The sequence below is a fragment of the Cherax quadricarinatus genome, chromosome 16 (assembly GCF_038502225.1).
Source record: "Cherax quadricarinatus isolate ZL_2023a chromosome 16, ASM3850222v1, whole genome shotgun sequence".
NCBI classification, from domain to species: domain Eukaryota; kingdom Metazoa; phylum Arthropoda; class Malacostraca; order Decapoda; family Parastacidae; genus Cherax; species Cherax quadricarinatus.
This window is the reverse complement of record NC_091307.1, coordinates 10,095,165-10,112,867: the sequence shown is the minus strand read 5'-3', so window position 1 is coordinate 10,112,867 and position 17,703 is coordinate 10,095,165. Positions and strand designations below refer to the sequence as shown.

The window sequence follows — 17,703 nt, the reverse complement described above, 5'->3', positions numbered from 1 at the left end:
TGTAGAATATATAGTTAGGTTAATGGAGCTCAAGGTTTGGACCTATTTTTCAATATCTAACCCACTTTTACTATGTAATAATAATAGCTTTATTATAAAATCAGTAAAGGGATGTCAAATAATATAGCATTAAACATTTAAAATACTACTGGAATGGCATGCACATATTGTACTGATAGAGTAAGGTAAATCAAACTTGGATTCATTGGGTGCCTTTATTGATGATAATGTTTCGCTCAGATGCTGGGCTTTATAAAACTCACTGGTTAGTGAAACATTGCTTAAAAAAAAAAAAAGCAGTATTCACAGCATTAATGTGTCATTTTACTCCTCATTTAAGCTACCAAAAATATTTAAAATAATAATAATAATAAGGGTGTGCCAGAATATCAGTGGTATCAAGTAATTTTTATAGTATTAACCCTTTCAGGGTCCAGACCTCCAAACTGACACTTGTCCACAGGTTCCAAGAATTTAAAACAAAAAAAATTGTGCTTTTTTCTTATGAAATGGTAGAGAATTTTTTCTGAAGGTAATAAAACAAAAAGTACGAAATTTGATGGAAAATTGATGAAATTACGCTCTCGCGAATTTTGCTGCACCAGCGATATTTACAAATCGGCGATTTTTGCCCACTTTGACTCCCATTTTAGACTAATTACATTATTCCAGTCGATCAAATTCTTAGTTATTTCGCTAGTATTACTTCTCTTCTTTTTGTTAGTGTGACTGTAAATGGTCCAAGCCAGACCAAATTCCACTTTGATTTTTTGTTCACATAATGAATTTTGATTCGCACCATAAATAGAAGATTTACTGTTATGCAGTATTGTAGTAATTGTGTAAATAATATCAGTGCATTTGTGAATGCACATTAGACTCACCAGCTGATGTGTATTGGATATGTGATGTGATTTTTTACCCTTGAACATCGATAAAAATCGAACATTTCCGCTACTTTGAGCTCAGTTTACTCCATTTTCAATACTAAATCCAATCAAAATCATCTCTATTTCTGTAATATATCTTCAATTCTATCAAATGAGACCAAAAAACCGCGAATACAACTGTAAAAAAAAACATACGAAAATATACCACAAAGTCGCTGTTTTAATCCAAAAGCATGGTTGCAGTTTTTTTCCTCATTATGCATTGCATGCTGCAGGATTTGTTTTATATGGTACACACTTACTACATAGATGCATTCTCTCATATCTAGGCCCAAATTTACCATTCACAGCTTATCTGAGTGAGCTGAGCTTGTGGCGTAGAACTACGGCTTGGACCCAGGCTTCAAAGCCATAGAACTACAGGACGGACCCTCAGAGGGTTAATATCAGTATAAAATTTAGTATTGGTGTTGGTGGGTATTGTCTAATTTTGGTGACATTGGTATCAATCTAAAATTGAGTATTAGTATGGGCAAAAATTATGGTATTGTTCTTTCCCTAGTTATTATTTTATCTTCTAAAGTATTATAACGTGGATCATTAAAGGTAACATTCAGAAACTTAAGAATAGTACTGAACAGAACACTTAGCTTCAGTTTCTTCATTGCTTACACCTTACAGAGTGACATATCATTTTGGGCACTGGTTGTCAGTAAAATTAAGGTGCAAAATCTGAAGGAGTTTGTAAGGGGGGATCATATTTAGTGCAGGTGGCTGGCAAAAAATGATGATCCTTCTTACTTTTATTCCATGGCTCACTATTGACTTGAACACTGAATGTGGTGCATTGGGTAGCAAATGGATTGCTAAGAACCATTAATGTACTAAATCATTAGCAAATATTGATATAAGTAGCTAGGGAATCTGAATAAGAATTGCATTTAACTGGTTGTCTCCCACTGAGGTAAGGTGACCTTAAAAAGAGTAAACACATTTATCATTCATTCAGTCAGTTGCTGTCTAGCCAAAAGTGTGCTTACATCACACAATTTACATAAGAATCCCATATTAACACAACTAGGTAACAAGTAGAACTCTTATGTTAATCGGGATATATTGTTTGCTCTTAAAGGTTAATATCTTGTAAAGTATCATCCACCTATTGGTACCTGCAGTCACCTGCAACAATAGTTGAGGCAAATCCTGACTTAACAATTACCTTTAGAGGTGGAGGCTAGGATGACTTACCAATACAAGCTCTAGCTGCATTAATAATTCTATAACCAGACACACTATGATGCAGGTATGTCACTATACATATAAGGAAGATACTAATGAAATTGAAGCAGAATATTCCAAATGTACTGGGCAGTAATGTGGACACATTATATTACTGGCTGTAAGTTGGCCTATGCCACAAGATGCCTGCTTCTGTGATATGTTTAAGAGAATTTTGCCTTATGTAAATTAAATTGACTTTTCATTTATATTTTTTTGTGAAGGGATTGGTGGATCATACAGCTCTGTTTCAAATAAAAATGCTAGCCATTTATTTGCAAAATTTTCGTTTAGAAACTAGTGATGTGATTTATGTTTTTAGTGATAATGCTGTTACTTAAAAAAAAAATTAAAAAAAAAAAATTACATTATTCAATTAAGATAATACATTATTTTTGTTTCCTCTTATTTTAACTAGGGGATGATGGTAGTGAAGTGAGTGAATCATCAGCAGATACAGGTATAGATGCATCTGTCATTCCACGGCCAGATGAGCGAGAGTACCAGCGTGAAATCCTCCAACTTGATGATGAATCTCTTCAAACTTTACGAGACTCTTTAGCAAAATCAGTGCCAGCAGCATCTGTTGTTCAGTCAGGTACTCTACCATCTCTAGAAGAAACTCGGAAAAGACCTCGGGATATGGAACCAGGCGAGTGCCACAGATCTACAGTCAGCTTTATAATGTAGCAAGTGTGAAATAGAAGCATGTTAATTTTTCTTTTTAGTGCTCCTAATGCCATACTTTCTTTTTTCCACAGATCACACCAGTGTACGTGCTGAAGGCAGTATTAGCAGCAAATCTCTGTTTAGTGAGACCTCAGATATCGGGCTTGGGCAGCCACAACCATCAGGAATTGCAAGCAAAAGGCCCCGTTTTAATGCATCCATATACGGCTCGATTTGTTTGGTAAATTCTCCCTTTTTCTTTAAAGTACAGCACCATTATTTTCTAAAATTTAGAATAGAGGTAGAATGCTGATTTTTGGGCACCCTTAGTTCCTAGCCCATACCAGGTCACCACATGGAAAATACCTGGTCCAGGACCCATCCTGGTGAATTACCTAATCCTAGGTCTTGCTGGTGTATTGGTTTTGCCAGGCTAAGAAAGGTCACATAATAGTAATTCAGTAATACACCCATGACCCCTCCAGGTCTGCTTGAAACTTAAAATTAGTATAAAGCAAGCAAGTTTATGAACTACTGTACTCAGAATGTTGCAGGGCTAAGATTAAAATAAGTGGCCAATTTTAGAATTTTGCTAGAACTGTAGAGGTATTCACAAAGGTCTGGAAGTTGAGGGTTGTCAGGATTACTGTGTGTCATAGCTGACTGTTTCATGATGGATCTGTGATGTTACAGGGAGGACATCAGGGGTTCTTGAAGCCACAGGATTTTCAGATGAAGGCCTACCACTATGATGCATTCTTTTTTGGCTGTCTTTTAAATCTTTCATTCAAGTGAAGTTAAATGTGCTTGAAAATTCATTAGCTTTTCTGTCACAAAGGAACGTTCCGACCTTTTGATTAATTCACTTGACAACTTGCTGAACTTGCCATTATACATAGCTACTAACAATTAGCCCTGGCTATAACTAGAGTTAATTGTTAGTAAAATACACTAAGAATTGCAAAAAATCAAGGTAGTACCACCACAAACTGTAGTGCAAACTATGTGAGTGAATGCATGCCATTTGAGGCTGCCCATTAAACTAATCTTGCAAAAAAAGTAGTCTTGTAATTTTGTTCAGACTAAAATAGGTGCTGGACCATCTGTTGCCAGAAAATTGGTGTTGTTCCTGTGTTTATTTAGTACAGTGTTATTTTTTACAGTGAATTGTTCAGTTTAAATCAAAATATCTCGCTCGGAAATAAAAAATTAAGTGTGATAATACTTTTCAGCACCTAGCAAGAAATTTTCAAAATCATCTGAATGTTAAATTAGTTTTATTACTTAACTCATAAATTTGTTGTTATACAAAATTTATGCAAAAAATTTGTTGCAGGGTGAAAAATCTGTATTAAGTGATTCAACATTTAAATCTTCACCTTTCTACCCGGGTAAAACAATGTATGGCGGAGCCTCAACATATAGAAGTAGACGACTACAATCACATACCCCAAATCAGGTGGTTATGACTCTTGAAAGTTATTTTCTATCCTTCATTTCCTTTAATTTATTTCTTGAACAGATCTTATGTTTAATCTGTAACAGGAAGCACAGCTGTAACTATGCTAATGAGAATCTTATCTCAAAGTACATGAAAACACACATTGATTAATATTAAATAATTAAAGCAATATCAGATGTGCTATTGGAGTGAACTTAGAAGAAATGAGCAAAAGATTTTTCATTGCTTAATTAAACCTTTATGTACTATGGTTGTTTTTTCAGTAGTATATTTGTTGCATCATGTTACGTATACTGAGATCAAATTAGCATATAGAGAGGATGGAGCAAAATAGGATGAACTGGAGGGTGTACAAATTTGGAGTGGAGGGGAGATGGGGCAGGGGGTCACACTAAGAAAGGTTGGAGGAAAAGGGTAAAGGAGTTTGTGTGTGTGTGTGAGGGACTTGGACATACAACAGACGTGTGTGTGTGAGCGTATTAGATAGGAGTGAGTGAGGGGCAAAGGGTTACAAGCCTCATGCTTCCAGCATGTTAGTTGCCTTCTATGGCATGCAATGCTTATATAGGAGGGATTTTAATCCACTTCTTATAGAATTGAAAGGATACACCTTTCAGGGTTTGATTTATGAAGAAGTTTGGAAAAAACTCAGCTGAGAATGAATGTATGCACACATTCACATTCACACCTGCAAGTCTTGAATGTGTACTCATTGGAGCGGAGGAAAGAGAGGTACATGATAATATATACCTGGAAGGTACTCGAGGGCTTGGTCCCAAATCTGCACACTGCCATAACAACATACTGGAGTGAGAGATATGGGAGGACGTGTAAAATAAACCCAGTGAGGAGCAGGGGTGCGGTGGTGACAATAAGGGAACTCTGTATCAACATTCGGCGTCCCAAACTTTTCAACATCTTACCAGAAGATATCAGAAACACTGCTGGAACAAGTGTTGAAGCCTTCAAAAGGAAACTAGACAAGTATCCATCACCAGGCTGTGATGGATATGTGGGGCAGCGGGCCTCCAGCAGCAACAGCCTGGTTGACCAGGCAAGCACCAGACAAGCCTGGCCCATGGCCGGGCTCAGAGAGTAGATACACTCTCGAAATTCTTCAAAAGTATAAAGGTATATCAAAGGTACGTGTAGTGTATACTGGATGTTAGTAGTAGTAGCAAGATTGACCTGTCATCTAACATATTTCAGTTGGAAAGAAAAGATTAGCAATCCTGCCAACCACAGGAGTGGTTGCTATGGTTGGGTAATTGTCTGTCATTTTCCTACCTATTAGAGAGTATATAAATTATTATTGACTTATTTTTCTTCAGACTCAACGGACTCAGGTAAGAGCTAAGGCAGCACCTGATTCTAAGGCTGATGGTGGTCTCAGCCAAGCTGCTCGTCGTATCTTAGAAAGCTTGGAACAGATGTCTACCCCAATTTCTGATGCTAAGCGCATACCTACCCATGCACCTGGCCAGAGAGGTAGTTTCTTGGATGCTACACCATCATATACAGCTGCTTTCCATAGACATCGACCAGTTTTAAGACCATCAGCCCCACCAACATCTAGACTCCTAACTCCAACTAAGGTAATTCACTGAAATATTATATACAAGTGTCAGCAGATGGGTCTATGAAAGATGAGGCGAACCATAGAATTGATGGGGGGGGGGGGGTGCACTTAGGAGTCTGTGGAGACAAAGAACTTTGTCCATGGAAGCGAAGAGGGGAATGTATGAGAGTATAGTTATACCAATGCTCTTATATGGGTGTGAAACATGGGTGATGAATGTTGCAACAGGGAGAAGACTGGAGGTAGTGGAGATGTCATGTCTGAGAGCAATGTGTGGTGTGAAGATAATGCAGAGAATTTGTAGTTTGGAAATTAGGAGGAGGTGTGAGATTACCAAAACTATTATCCAGAGGGCTGAGGAGGGGTTGTTGAGGTGGTTTAGACATGTAGAATGGATGGAAGGAAAGAGAGTGACTTCCAGAGTGTATAAATTTGTAGTGGAAGGAAGGTGGGGTAGGGGTCAGCCTAGGAAAGGTTGGAGGGAAGGGTAAAGGTTTTGTGTGCAAAGAGCTTGGTCTTCTAGCAAGCATGTGTGAGCGTGTTAGATAGGAGTGAATGGAGACGAATGGTGTTGGAGTGTGAGCAGGGTAATATTTTGTGAAGGGATTCAGGGAAACTGGTTAGCCAGACTTGAGTCCTGGAAATGGGAAATACAATGCAGTTTAAAGGGGGGGTTTGGGAGATTGGCAGTTTGGAGGGACTTCTAAACTGTTGTATCTGAGCGCCTCTGCAAAAATGGTGATTATGTACGAGTGATGGTGAAAATGTTGAATGATGATGAAAGTATTTTTCTTTCTTTTTGGGTCACCCCCCCACCTCGCTAGGAAATGGCCGATGCATTAAAAAAGAAAAAAGGTAGATTGGAGATGGTACCAGTGTAGAGGGGGAAGTCAAGGAAGTAATAGATTTAAAAGTACACAGCAGAGGTTACTGGTCATAGGTGTGGGTAGGAAGAGGAATGAGTAGTGGGATGGTGAGGTAAAGTGGGCAGTAAGGGAGAAAAGATAGCACATGAAAAATTTTACTATAAAAAACAACGTTCAGAAGGTGGTGTATATAGAGAGAGTTTAGGAGTGATGAGGGAGTGGCTGAGCTTTACTATCAAATTTAGCTGAAAATATGAAGTAACTTTGTAGAGGTTAATAATTTAAGAAAATTTGGGGGAACAAATGAGCTTTGCAGTTAAGAAAAAAATGTCAAATGGTAGATTGGGAGGTGGAGGTATTCTAAACATAGAAAATATTTTGAGGAACTGAAAGTTGTTGAGGAAAGGAAAGGAAAGTGATGATTCCATGCATTGGGCAGGGAGGCATAAGATCTGATAGCAGTGGGAAATAGCTGGATAAAGCATGGAGGAAGTGCATGTAATAATAGGTAGGATGAAAGGGGTAAATCACCTGGGACAGATGGCATTAAGATTGAGATCGTCTAAGTTAACCATACTAAAATAAAGCTAAATGTTTTACCTAGCTCTGCTTAAAAAACTAATTATGCCATTCAGGTTAGGGCAGAGGATATGCAAAAGTATAAAATAATTAGGTTTATGACTGAGAGCATACCTCCCTCGTCTTATTTTCAGAGGTTGACGTGTGTTTTATGTGAGAAGACTCTCCACAAAGAATAGTACATTTTGTGTAGATATGAATAGTTAACACAATTTTTTCTTTTGCAGTTGACTGTCCAGGAGAATTTAACTAGTCTTCTACCCTCAAGTTCAGCAAGTACTCCTGGTTCTCATGCCTTTAAGAAAAGAAATAATTCACAGGAGACTTCACAGCCTGTTTCAGATGTTACAGGATCAGAAAAGGAAGAAATGAACTCTGAAAATATTTCCTCTGAAAATTGTTCATCTCTCTCTTCCAAAGCTGCAATAGATACTACAGCAAAATTAAAGCCCATAGTAACTTCGGTATCTTCAACTGATGATTCTTCAAATATATTTGAATTTGGAAGATCTAGCAACAGTAGTACCTCTCAAAATACATTTGAGTTTAATCCTAGATCTGCCATATCTAGATCTTCATTTACAAGGTATGTAGATGTTTATAATGTAGTTTTGGAAAAGGCTTATGATAGGGTGCATAGGGGGGCAGTGTGACAGATGTTGCAAATGTATGAAATAGGAGGTAGGTTATTGAAAGCAGTGAAGAGTCTTTACGAGAATGAGACTCAGGTTAGAGTATGTAGGCGAGAGGGAGATTATTTCCCAGTAAAAGTAGGCCTTAGACAGGGATGTGTGATGTCACCATGGTTGTTCACTATATTTATAGATGGAGTTGTAAAAGAAGTGAATGCTCAGATGTTGGCAAGGGGTGTGGGATTAAAAGATAAAGAATCTAACACAAAGTGGGAGTTGTCACAGTTGCTCTTTGCTGATGACTCTGTGCTTTATGGAGGTTCTGAAGAAAAGTTGCAGAGGTTGGTTGATGAGTTTGGTAGGGTATGTAAAAGAAGGAAATTAAAAGTGAATATAGAAAAGAGTGAGGTGATGAGGATAAAAAAATTAGGTAATGGAAGATTGGATATCAGAGTGGAGGGAGAGCATATGGAGGAGGTGAATGCATTCAGATACAGTGGAACCTCAACTTACGAGTTTAATCCGTTCCGTGACGTAGCTCGTAACTCAATTTGCTCGTATATCAAATCAATTTTCCTCATTTAAATTAATTGAAATGTCATTAATCCGTTCCAGTGGAATTCTTCCTCTCATGAGGCAGGACAAAATACTTCAATATAATGCTAATATCAACTCTGCAGCTTATTTATCTATCACACTTGATCTAATATGACATAATAAACAACATAAATAACATAGAAACATGATATATACCCTAGAATGAATAAAATGTGTCATGTGATAAGGGGTGGGGGCCATTGCCTCTCCTGCACTGACCATGTCTTCCCATTGTTCCCCTTCTGAAAATGGAATGTTTGTGAGGCTAACTGCACTAGATCACTTTCATAAGGAAAACACTGAAACAGTGTATTGATAAATAAGAAATATTGTATAAAAACATAATAAAGCATAATAGAGAATGTAAAGAAATGGTTTTGTAAAGTGTATGTACATATTTACCTGGGAGAAGAGATGCTGGCGAGGTGGAGGGTGGAAGATAGGCAGAGCAGTGTATGGTGTCAGTTGCCCACAACCTGCACACCTTGCTTTTGTTTATCTATGATTTCATCCTATAATTCCATGAACATCATCATCATTTTCTTCTCAGCACTGCCCTTTGCACGTACTTTCTTAGGACCCATGGTTAGAAATTTTTTTGGCAAAATAACTGTACAAAATGCAAGCAAAGGATGAGAGAAATGCTTCCACTGCACAGGCGGATGTTTTGGCATTTGCTGCGCTGACTAGTGGTGACGTTCTGAAGCTTGTTGTTGTGGTTGTTGTTCTTGTTGATGTTCTTGTTGTTGATGTTCTTGTCGATGATGTTCTTGTTCTTCTACTACTTACTTCTACTTACTACTACTACTACACCACTACACTCACCACCACTCACTCACTTACCACCTTCCACTACCACTCACACACCACCACCTCACCCCACCACCTTCCACCTACCACTACCACCACCACCACCACCACCTCCACCACTCACCTTCCACCACCACCACTTCACCACCACCACCACCTCACCACCACCACTCACCACCACCCACCACCTCACCACCACCACCACCTCTCCACCACTCACCACCACCTTCCACCACCACCTCACCACCACCACCACCTTCACCACCACCTTCCACCACCATACCACCTTCCACCACCCCACTTCACCACCACTCCACTTCATCCACCACCTCCACCGCCACTTCTACCACCACCAATGCCACCTCACCTACCTCCACCGCCACTCACCACTTACCACCCCACTCTCCATAACCACTCTACCACCACCACTTCACTTCCACCACACCACTTCACCACCATTACCACTTAATATCACCAATACCACTCACTCACCACCACCACTACTGCTGCTGCTACTGCTACTACTACTACTGCTGCTGCTGCTGCTGCTGCTGCTGCTATTACTATTACTACTACTGCTGCTGCTATTACTATTACTGCTGCTGCTGCTGTCTTTGTCGTTGTCGTCATTAATTCGTTCTAAAAAAAAGTCTGACAAAAACAGAATTCAACGAAAACTGAAGCAATATTTACCATAAGAAATAATGTAAATCCAATTAATCCATTCCAGACACCCAAAAGTATTAACAAAAAATATATTTTATAGAGAATAACTATAGCTTTACACAGAAAACAATGAAAAATAAATATAAATGACTAATGAAATGGTTAAATGAACATTTAACATCACTTATACCTTTATTGAAAACTCTTGTTGCCGTATGGAAGACAGCGAAGAGGGGAGAGGAAGGAGAGGTTATCTCTACCTCTACCACCATCACTACCATCTCTACCACCCTCTACTGATGAGAAACAAAGCCAGACTGACTCAGAACACCTGGGATGCTTTGTGTAGGCGCGGGCGGACACATTAGGTATGGAGGACCACTGTCAACTCGACAAAAACAGGCGATGATTGAAAACTGGGACAAAATTTTGATGAAAAATTCGTGAAAAACTGAATTAGACGAACACCAGGGCAAACAAAAACCGAGGTTCCACTGTATTTTTTTTTTTCAACAAGTCGGCCGTCTCCCACCGAGGCAGGGTGACCCAAAAAGAAAGAAAATCCCCAAAATGAAAATGCTTTCATCATTCAACACTTTCTCCTCACTCACAAATAATCACTGTTTTTGCAGAGGTGCCCAGAATACAACAGTTTAGAAGATTTTTTTTTTTTAACCGGCCGTATCCCACCGAGGCAGGGTGGCCCAAAAAGAAAAACAAAAATTTCTCTTTTCAAATTTAGTAACTTATACAGGAGAAGGGGTTACTAGCCCCTTGCTCCCGGCATTTTAGTCGCCTCTTACAACACGCATGGCTTACGGAGGAAGAATTCTGTTCCACTTCCCCATGGAGATAAGAGGAAATAAACAAGAACAAGAAAGAAAATAGAAAACCCAGAGGGGTATGTATATATTTGCTTGTACATATGTCAATATTGGCAGTTTGGAGGGATATGTTGTGTATCTTTATACGTATATGCTTCTAAACTGTTGTATTCTGAGCACCTCTGCAAAAACAGTGATAATGTGTGAGTGTGGTGAAAGTGTTGAATGATGATGAAAGTATTTTCTTTTTGGGGATTTTTTCTTTTTTGGGTCACCCTGCTTCGGTGGGAGACGGCCAACTTGTTGAGAATAAAAAAAATTGTATGTGTAGTGTGACCTAAGTGTAAGTAGAAGTAGTAAGACGTACCTGAAATCTTGCATGTTTATGAGACAGAAAAAGGACACCAGCAATCCTACCATCATGTAAAACAATTACAGGCTTTCGTTTTACACTTACTTGGCAGGACGGTAGTACCTCCCTGGGCGGTTGCTGTCTACCAACCTACTACCTAGGCAGTTTAGAAGTATATACGTATAAAAATACACAGTATATCCCTCCAAACTGCCAATATCCCAAATCCCTCCTTTAGAGTGCAGGCATTGTACTTCCCATTTCCAGGACTCAAGTCTGGCTATATAAAATAACCGGTTTCCCTGAATCCCTTCACTAAATATTACCCTGCTCACACTCCAACAGCTCGTCAGGTCCCAAATACCATTCGTCTCCATTCACTCCTATCTAACACACTCACGCACGCTTGCTGGAAGTCCAAACCCCTCGCCCACAAAACCACCTTTACCCCCTCCCTCTAACCTTTTTTTGAGGACGACCCCTAGCCCGCCTTCCTTCCCCTACAGATTTATGCTCTCTCCATGTCATTCTACTTTGATCCATTCTCTCTAAATGACCAAACCACCTCAACAAACCCACTTCAGCCCTCTGACTAATACTTTTATTAACTCCACACCTTCTAATTTCCACGCTCTGAATTTTCTGCATAATATTTACACCACACATTGCCCTTAGACAGGACATCTCCACTGTCTCCAACCGCCTCCTCGCTGCAGCATTTACAACCCAAGCTTCACACCCATTTAAGAATGTTGGTACTACTATACTTTCATACATTCCCTTCTTTGCCTCCATAGATAACATTTTTTGCCTCCACATATACCTCAATGCACCGCTCACCTTTTTTTCTTCATCAATTCTATGATTAGCCTTATCCTTCATAAATCCATCCGCTGACACTTCAACTCCTAAATATCTGAAAACATTCACTTCTTCCATACTCCTCCCCAATTTGATATCCAATTTTTCTTTAAATCATTTGATACCCTCATCACCTTACTCTTTTCTATGTTCACTTTCAACTTTCTGCCTTTACACACACACACCCAAATTCGTCCACTAAATCTTGCAATTTTTCTTTAGAATCTCCCATAAGCACAGTGTCATCAGCATGGAGTAACTATGTCACTTCCCATTTTGTATTTAATTCCCCATAATTTAATTCCACCCCTCTCTCGAACACCCTAGCATTTACTTCTTTTACAACTCCCATCTATAAATATATTCAACAACCATGGTGACATTACACATCTCTGTCTAAGACCTACTTTTACCAGGAAGTAGTCTCCCTCTCTTCTACACACCCTAACCTGAGCCTCACTATCCTCATAAAAACTCTTTACAGCATTTAGTAACTTACCACCTATTCCATATACACTTGCAACATCTGCCACATTGCTCTCCTATCCACTTATCATGTGCCTTTTCTAAATCCATAAATACAATAAAAACTTCCCTACCTTTATCTAAATACTGTTCACATATATGCTTCAATGTAAACACCTGATCTACACATCCCCTGCCCACTTTAAAACCTCCTTGCTCATCCGCAATTCTACATTCTGTCTTAGCTCTAATTCTTTCAATAATAACCCAACCGTACATTTTCCTGGTATACTCGGTAAACTTCTTTCTTTCAAGAGACTGGCCGTATCCCACCGAGGCAGGGTGGCCCAAAAGGAAAAACGAAAGTTTCTCCTTTTACATTTAGTAATATATACAGGAGAAGGGGTTACTAGCCCCTTGCTCCCGGCATTTTAGTCGCCTCTTACAACACGCATTGCTTATGTAGGAAGAATTCTGTTCCACTTCCCCATGGAGATGAGGAAATAAACAAGAACAAGAACTAGAAAGAAAATAGAAGAAAACCCAGAGGGGTATGTATGTGTATATATGCTTGTACATGTATGTGTAGTGTGATCTAAGTGTAAGTAGAAGTAGCAAGATGTACCTGAAACCTTGCATGTTCATGAGACGGAAAAATGGACTCCAGCAATCCTACCATCATGTAAAACAATTACAGGATTTCATTTTACACTCACTTGGCAGAACGGTAGTACCTCCCTGGGTGGTTCCTGTCTACCAACCTGCTACCTGGTACTCAGTAAACTTATTCCTCTATAATTTTTACAGTCTCTTTTGTCCCCCTTCCCTTTATATAAAGGGACTATACATGCTCTCTGCCAATCCCTAGGTACCTTCCCCTCTTTCATACATTTATTAAACAAAAATACCAACCACTCCAAAACTATATACACTCCCTGCTTTTAACATTTCTGTCATGATCCCTTCAGTTCCAGCTGCTTTACTCCCTTTCATTCTACATAATGCCTCACACGCCTCCCCCACACTCACATCCTGCTCTTCACTCCTAAAATATGGTATACCTCCCTGGTCAGTGCATGAAATTACCGCCTCCCTTTCTTCGTCGACATTTAAAAGTTCCTCAAAATATTCTCGCCATCTACCCAATACCTCTATCTGCCCATCTACTAACTCCCCTACTCTGTTTTTAACTGACAAATCCATTCGTTCCCTAGGCTTTCTTAACTTGTTTAACTCGCTCTAAATTTTTTTTTATTTTCATTAAAATTTCTTGACAGTGCCTCTCCCACTCTATCATTCGCTCTCCTTTTGTACTTTCTCACCACTCTCTTCATGTTTCTTTTACTCTACATATACTCTACTCTTCTTATAACACTTCTGCTTTGTAAATACCTCTCATAAGCTACCTTTTTCTCTTTTATCACACCCTTTATTTTATCATTCCACCAGTCACTCTTTCCTCCTACACCCACCCTTCTATAACCACAAACTTCTGCCAGAAATTCTAATACTGCATTTTTAAAACTGTTCCAACCATCTTCACCCCCCCTTCCCCCCACTACTCATACTTGCACCAGCCCACCTTTCTGCCAATAATTGCTTATATTTCACCCGCACTTCCGCCTCCCTTAGTTTTCACCTGAACTTCCTCCTCCCTTAGTTTATACACTTTCACCTCCCTCTTACTTGTTGTTGCCATTTTCCTCTTATCCCCTCTACCTCTTACTCTAACTGTAGCTACAAGTAGATAATGATCCAATATATCAGTTGTCCCTCTATAAACGTGTACATCCTGGAGCCTACCCATCAACCTTTTATCCACCAATACTTAATCTAACAAACTACTTTCATTACATGCTATATCATACCTTGTATATTTATTTATCCTCTTTTTCATAAAATATGTATTACTTATTACCAAACCTCTTTCTACACACAGCTCAATTAAAGGCTCCCCATTTTCATTTACCCCTGGCACCCCAAATTTACCTACTTCTTCCTCCACAACATTTTTACCCACATTAGCATGAAAATCCCCAGCCACAAGTACTCTCACACTTGGTTCAAAACTCCCCACGCATTCACTCAACATTTCCCGAAATCTCTCTCTCTCCTCTATACTCCTCTCTTCACCAGGTGCATATATGCTTACTATAACCCACTTTTCACATCCTTTATTTTACTCCACATAATCCTTGAATTAATACATTTATAGTCCTTCCTTTCTTGCCATAGCTTATCCTTCAACATTATTGCTACCCTTCTTTAGCTCTAACTCTATTTGAAACCCCTGACCTAATCCCATTTATTCCTCTCCACTGAAACTCGCCTACCCCCTTCAGCTTTGTTTCACTTAAAGCCAGGACATCCAGCTTCTTCTCATTCATAACATCCACAATCATCTCTTATCATTTGCACAACATCTATGCACATTCAGACTTCTCACTTGGTCAATTTTTTTCTTATTCTTTTCAGTAATTATTACAGGAAAAGGGGGTTACTAGCCCATTGTTCCTGGCATTTTAGTTGACTTTTACAACATGCATGGCTTATGGAGGAAAGATTCTTATTCCACTTCCCCATGGATATAAAAGGAAAAGCAATAAGAGCAAGAACTAAGAATTAAAGAAAACTCAGATGAATGTGTATAAATAAACGTGTACATGTATGTTTAGTTTGACCTAAGTGTAAATAGAAGTAGCAAGATGTACCTATAATATTGCATATTTATGAGACAGACAAAAGACACCAGCAATTCTACCATCATGTAAAACAATTACAGGCTTTTGTTTTACACTCACTTGGCAGGACGGTAGTACCTCCCTGGGTGGTTGCTGTCTACCAACCTACTACTATTATTATTATTATTATTTATTTATTTTATTTATTTTTTGTTTAACATATCGGCCGTTTTCCACCAAGGCAGGGTTACCCAAAAAGAAAAATGAAAGTTTCTCTTTTTAAATTTAGTAATTTATACAGGAGAAGGGGTTACTAGCCCCTTGTTCCTGGCATTTTAGTCGCCTCTTACAACACGCATGGCTTATGGAGGAAGAATTCTGTTCCACTTCCCCATGGAGATAAGAGGAAATAAACAAGAACAAGAATTAGAAAGAAAATAGAAAACCCAGTGGGGTGTGTATATATATGCTTGTACAGGTAGTAGGTTGGTAGACAGCAACCACCCAGGGAGGTACTACCGTCCTGCCAAGTGAGTGTAAAACGAAAGCCTGTAATTGTTTTACATGATGGTAGGATTGCTGGTGTCTTTTGTCTGTCTCATAAATATGCAAGATTACAGGCATGTCTTGCTACTTCTACTTACACTTAGGTCACACTACACATACATGTACACGTTTATTTATACACACTCATCTGAGTTTTCTTTGATTTTATCTTAATAGTTCTTGGTCTTATTTCTTTTCCTTTTATATCCATGGGGAAGTGGAATAAGAATCTTTCCTCCGTAAGCCATGCGTGTTGTAAAAGTCAACTAAAATGCCGGGAACAATGGGCTAGTAACCCCTTTTCCTGTAAAGATTACTAAAAAGAATAAGAAGAAGAAAATTGTCAAAGTGGGAAGTCTGAATGTGTGTGGATGTTGTGCAAATGATAAGAAAGATATGATTGTGGATGTTTTGAATGAGAAGAAACTGGATGTCCTGGCTTTAAGTGAAAGAAAGCTGAAGGGGGTGGGAGAGTTTCAATGGAGAGGAATAAATGGGATTAGGTCAGGGGTTTCAAATAGAGTTAGAGCTAAAGGAGTAGCAATAATGTTGAAGGATAAGCTTTGGCAGGAAAAGAGGGACTACTAATGTATAAATTCAAGGATTATGTGGAGTAAAATAAAGATTGGATGTGAAAAGTGGGTTATAGTAAGTGTGTATGCACCTGGAGAAGAGAGAAGTGTAGAGGAGAGAGAGAGATTCTGGGAAATGTTGAGTGAATGCATGGGGAGTTTTGAATCAAGTGTGAGAGTAATGGTGGTTGGGGATTTCAATGTTAAAGTGGATAAAAATATTATGGAGGGAGTAGTAGGTAAATTTGGGGTGCCAGGGGTAAATGTAAATGGGGAGCCTTTAATTGAGCTATGTGTAGAAAGAAATTTGGTAATAATTAATACATATTTTATGAAAAAGAGGATAAATTAATATACAAGGTATGATGTAGCACGTAATGAAAGTAGTTTGTTAGATCATGCATTGGTGGATAAAAGGTTGATGGGTAGGCTCCAGGATGTACATGTTTATAGAGGGGCAACTGATATATCGGATCATTATTTAGTTGTAGCTACAGTTAGAGTAAGAGGTAGATGGGAAAAGAGGAAGGTGGCAACAACAAGTAAGAGGGAGGTGAAAGTGTATAAACTAAGGGAGGAGGAAGTTGGGGTGAGATATAAGCGACTATTGGCAGAAAGGTGGGCTAGTGCAAAGATGAGTAGTGGGGGGGTTGAAGAGGGTTGGAATAGTTTTAAAAATGCAGTATTAGAATGTGGGGCAGAAGATTGTGGTTATAGGAGGGTGGGGGCAGGAGGAAAGAGGAGTGACTGGTGGAATCATGAAGTAAAGGGTGTGATAAAAGAGAAAAAGGTAGCTTATGAGAGGTTTTTACAAAGCAGAAGTGTTATAAGAAGAGCAGAGTATATGGAGAGTAAAAGAAATGTGAAGAGAGTGGTGAGAGAGTGCAAAAGGAGAGCAGATGATAGAGTGGGAGAGGCACTGTCAAGAAATTTTAATGAAAATAAGAAAAAATTTTGGAGTGAGTTAAACAAGTTAAGAAAGCCTAGGGAAAGTGTGGATTTGTCAGTTAAAAACAGAGTAGGGGAATTAGTAGATGGCGAAAGGGAGGTATTAGGTAGATGGCGAGAATATTTTGAGGAACTTTTAAATGTTGAGGAAGAAAGGGAGGCGGTAATTTCATGCACTGGCCAGGGAGGTATACCATCTTTTAGGAGTGAAGAAGAGCAGAATGTAAGTATGGTGGAGGTACGTGAGGCATTACGTAGAATGAAAGGGGGTAAAGCAGCTGGAACTGACGGGATCATGGCAGAAATGCTAAAAGCAGGGGGGGATATAGTGTTGGAGTGGTTGGTACTTTTGTTTAATAAATGTATGAAAGAGGGGAAGGTACCTAGGGATTGGCAGAGAGCATGTATAGTCCCTTTATATAAAGG

General features: G+C 39.0%; 1 protein-coding gene across 1 annotated transcript in view; it reads left to right on the top strand.

The window, feature by feature from the left end:
• Nucleotides 1-2,555: 2,555 nt before the first annotated feature.
• The window catches only part of Nup153 (Nucleoporin 153kD), a 60,017-nt gene continuing 44,869 nt past the window's right edge, over nucleotides 2,556-17,703 (top strand). Inside the window, exons 1-5 of the mRNA XM_070085399.1 lie at nucleotides 2,556-2,820; nucleotides 2,930-3,078; nucleotides 4,174-4,296; nucleotides 5,631-5,894; nucleotides 7,551-7,909. Of these exons, the coding sequence (XP_069941500.1) occupies nucleotides 2,811-2,820; nucleotides 2,930-3,078; nucleotides 4,174-4,296; nucleotides 5,631-5,894; nucleotides 7,551-7,909 (905 nt within the window). The 5' untranslated portion in view covers nucleotides 2,556-2,810. The remainder of the gene's footprint in view (nucleotides 2,821-2,929; nucleotides 3,079-4,173; nucleotides 4,297-5,630; nucleotides 5,895-7,550; nucleotides 7,910-17,703) is intronic.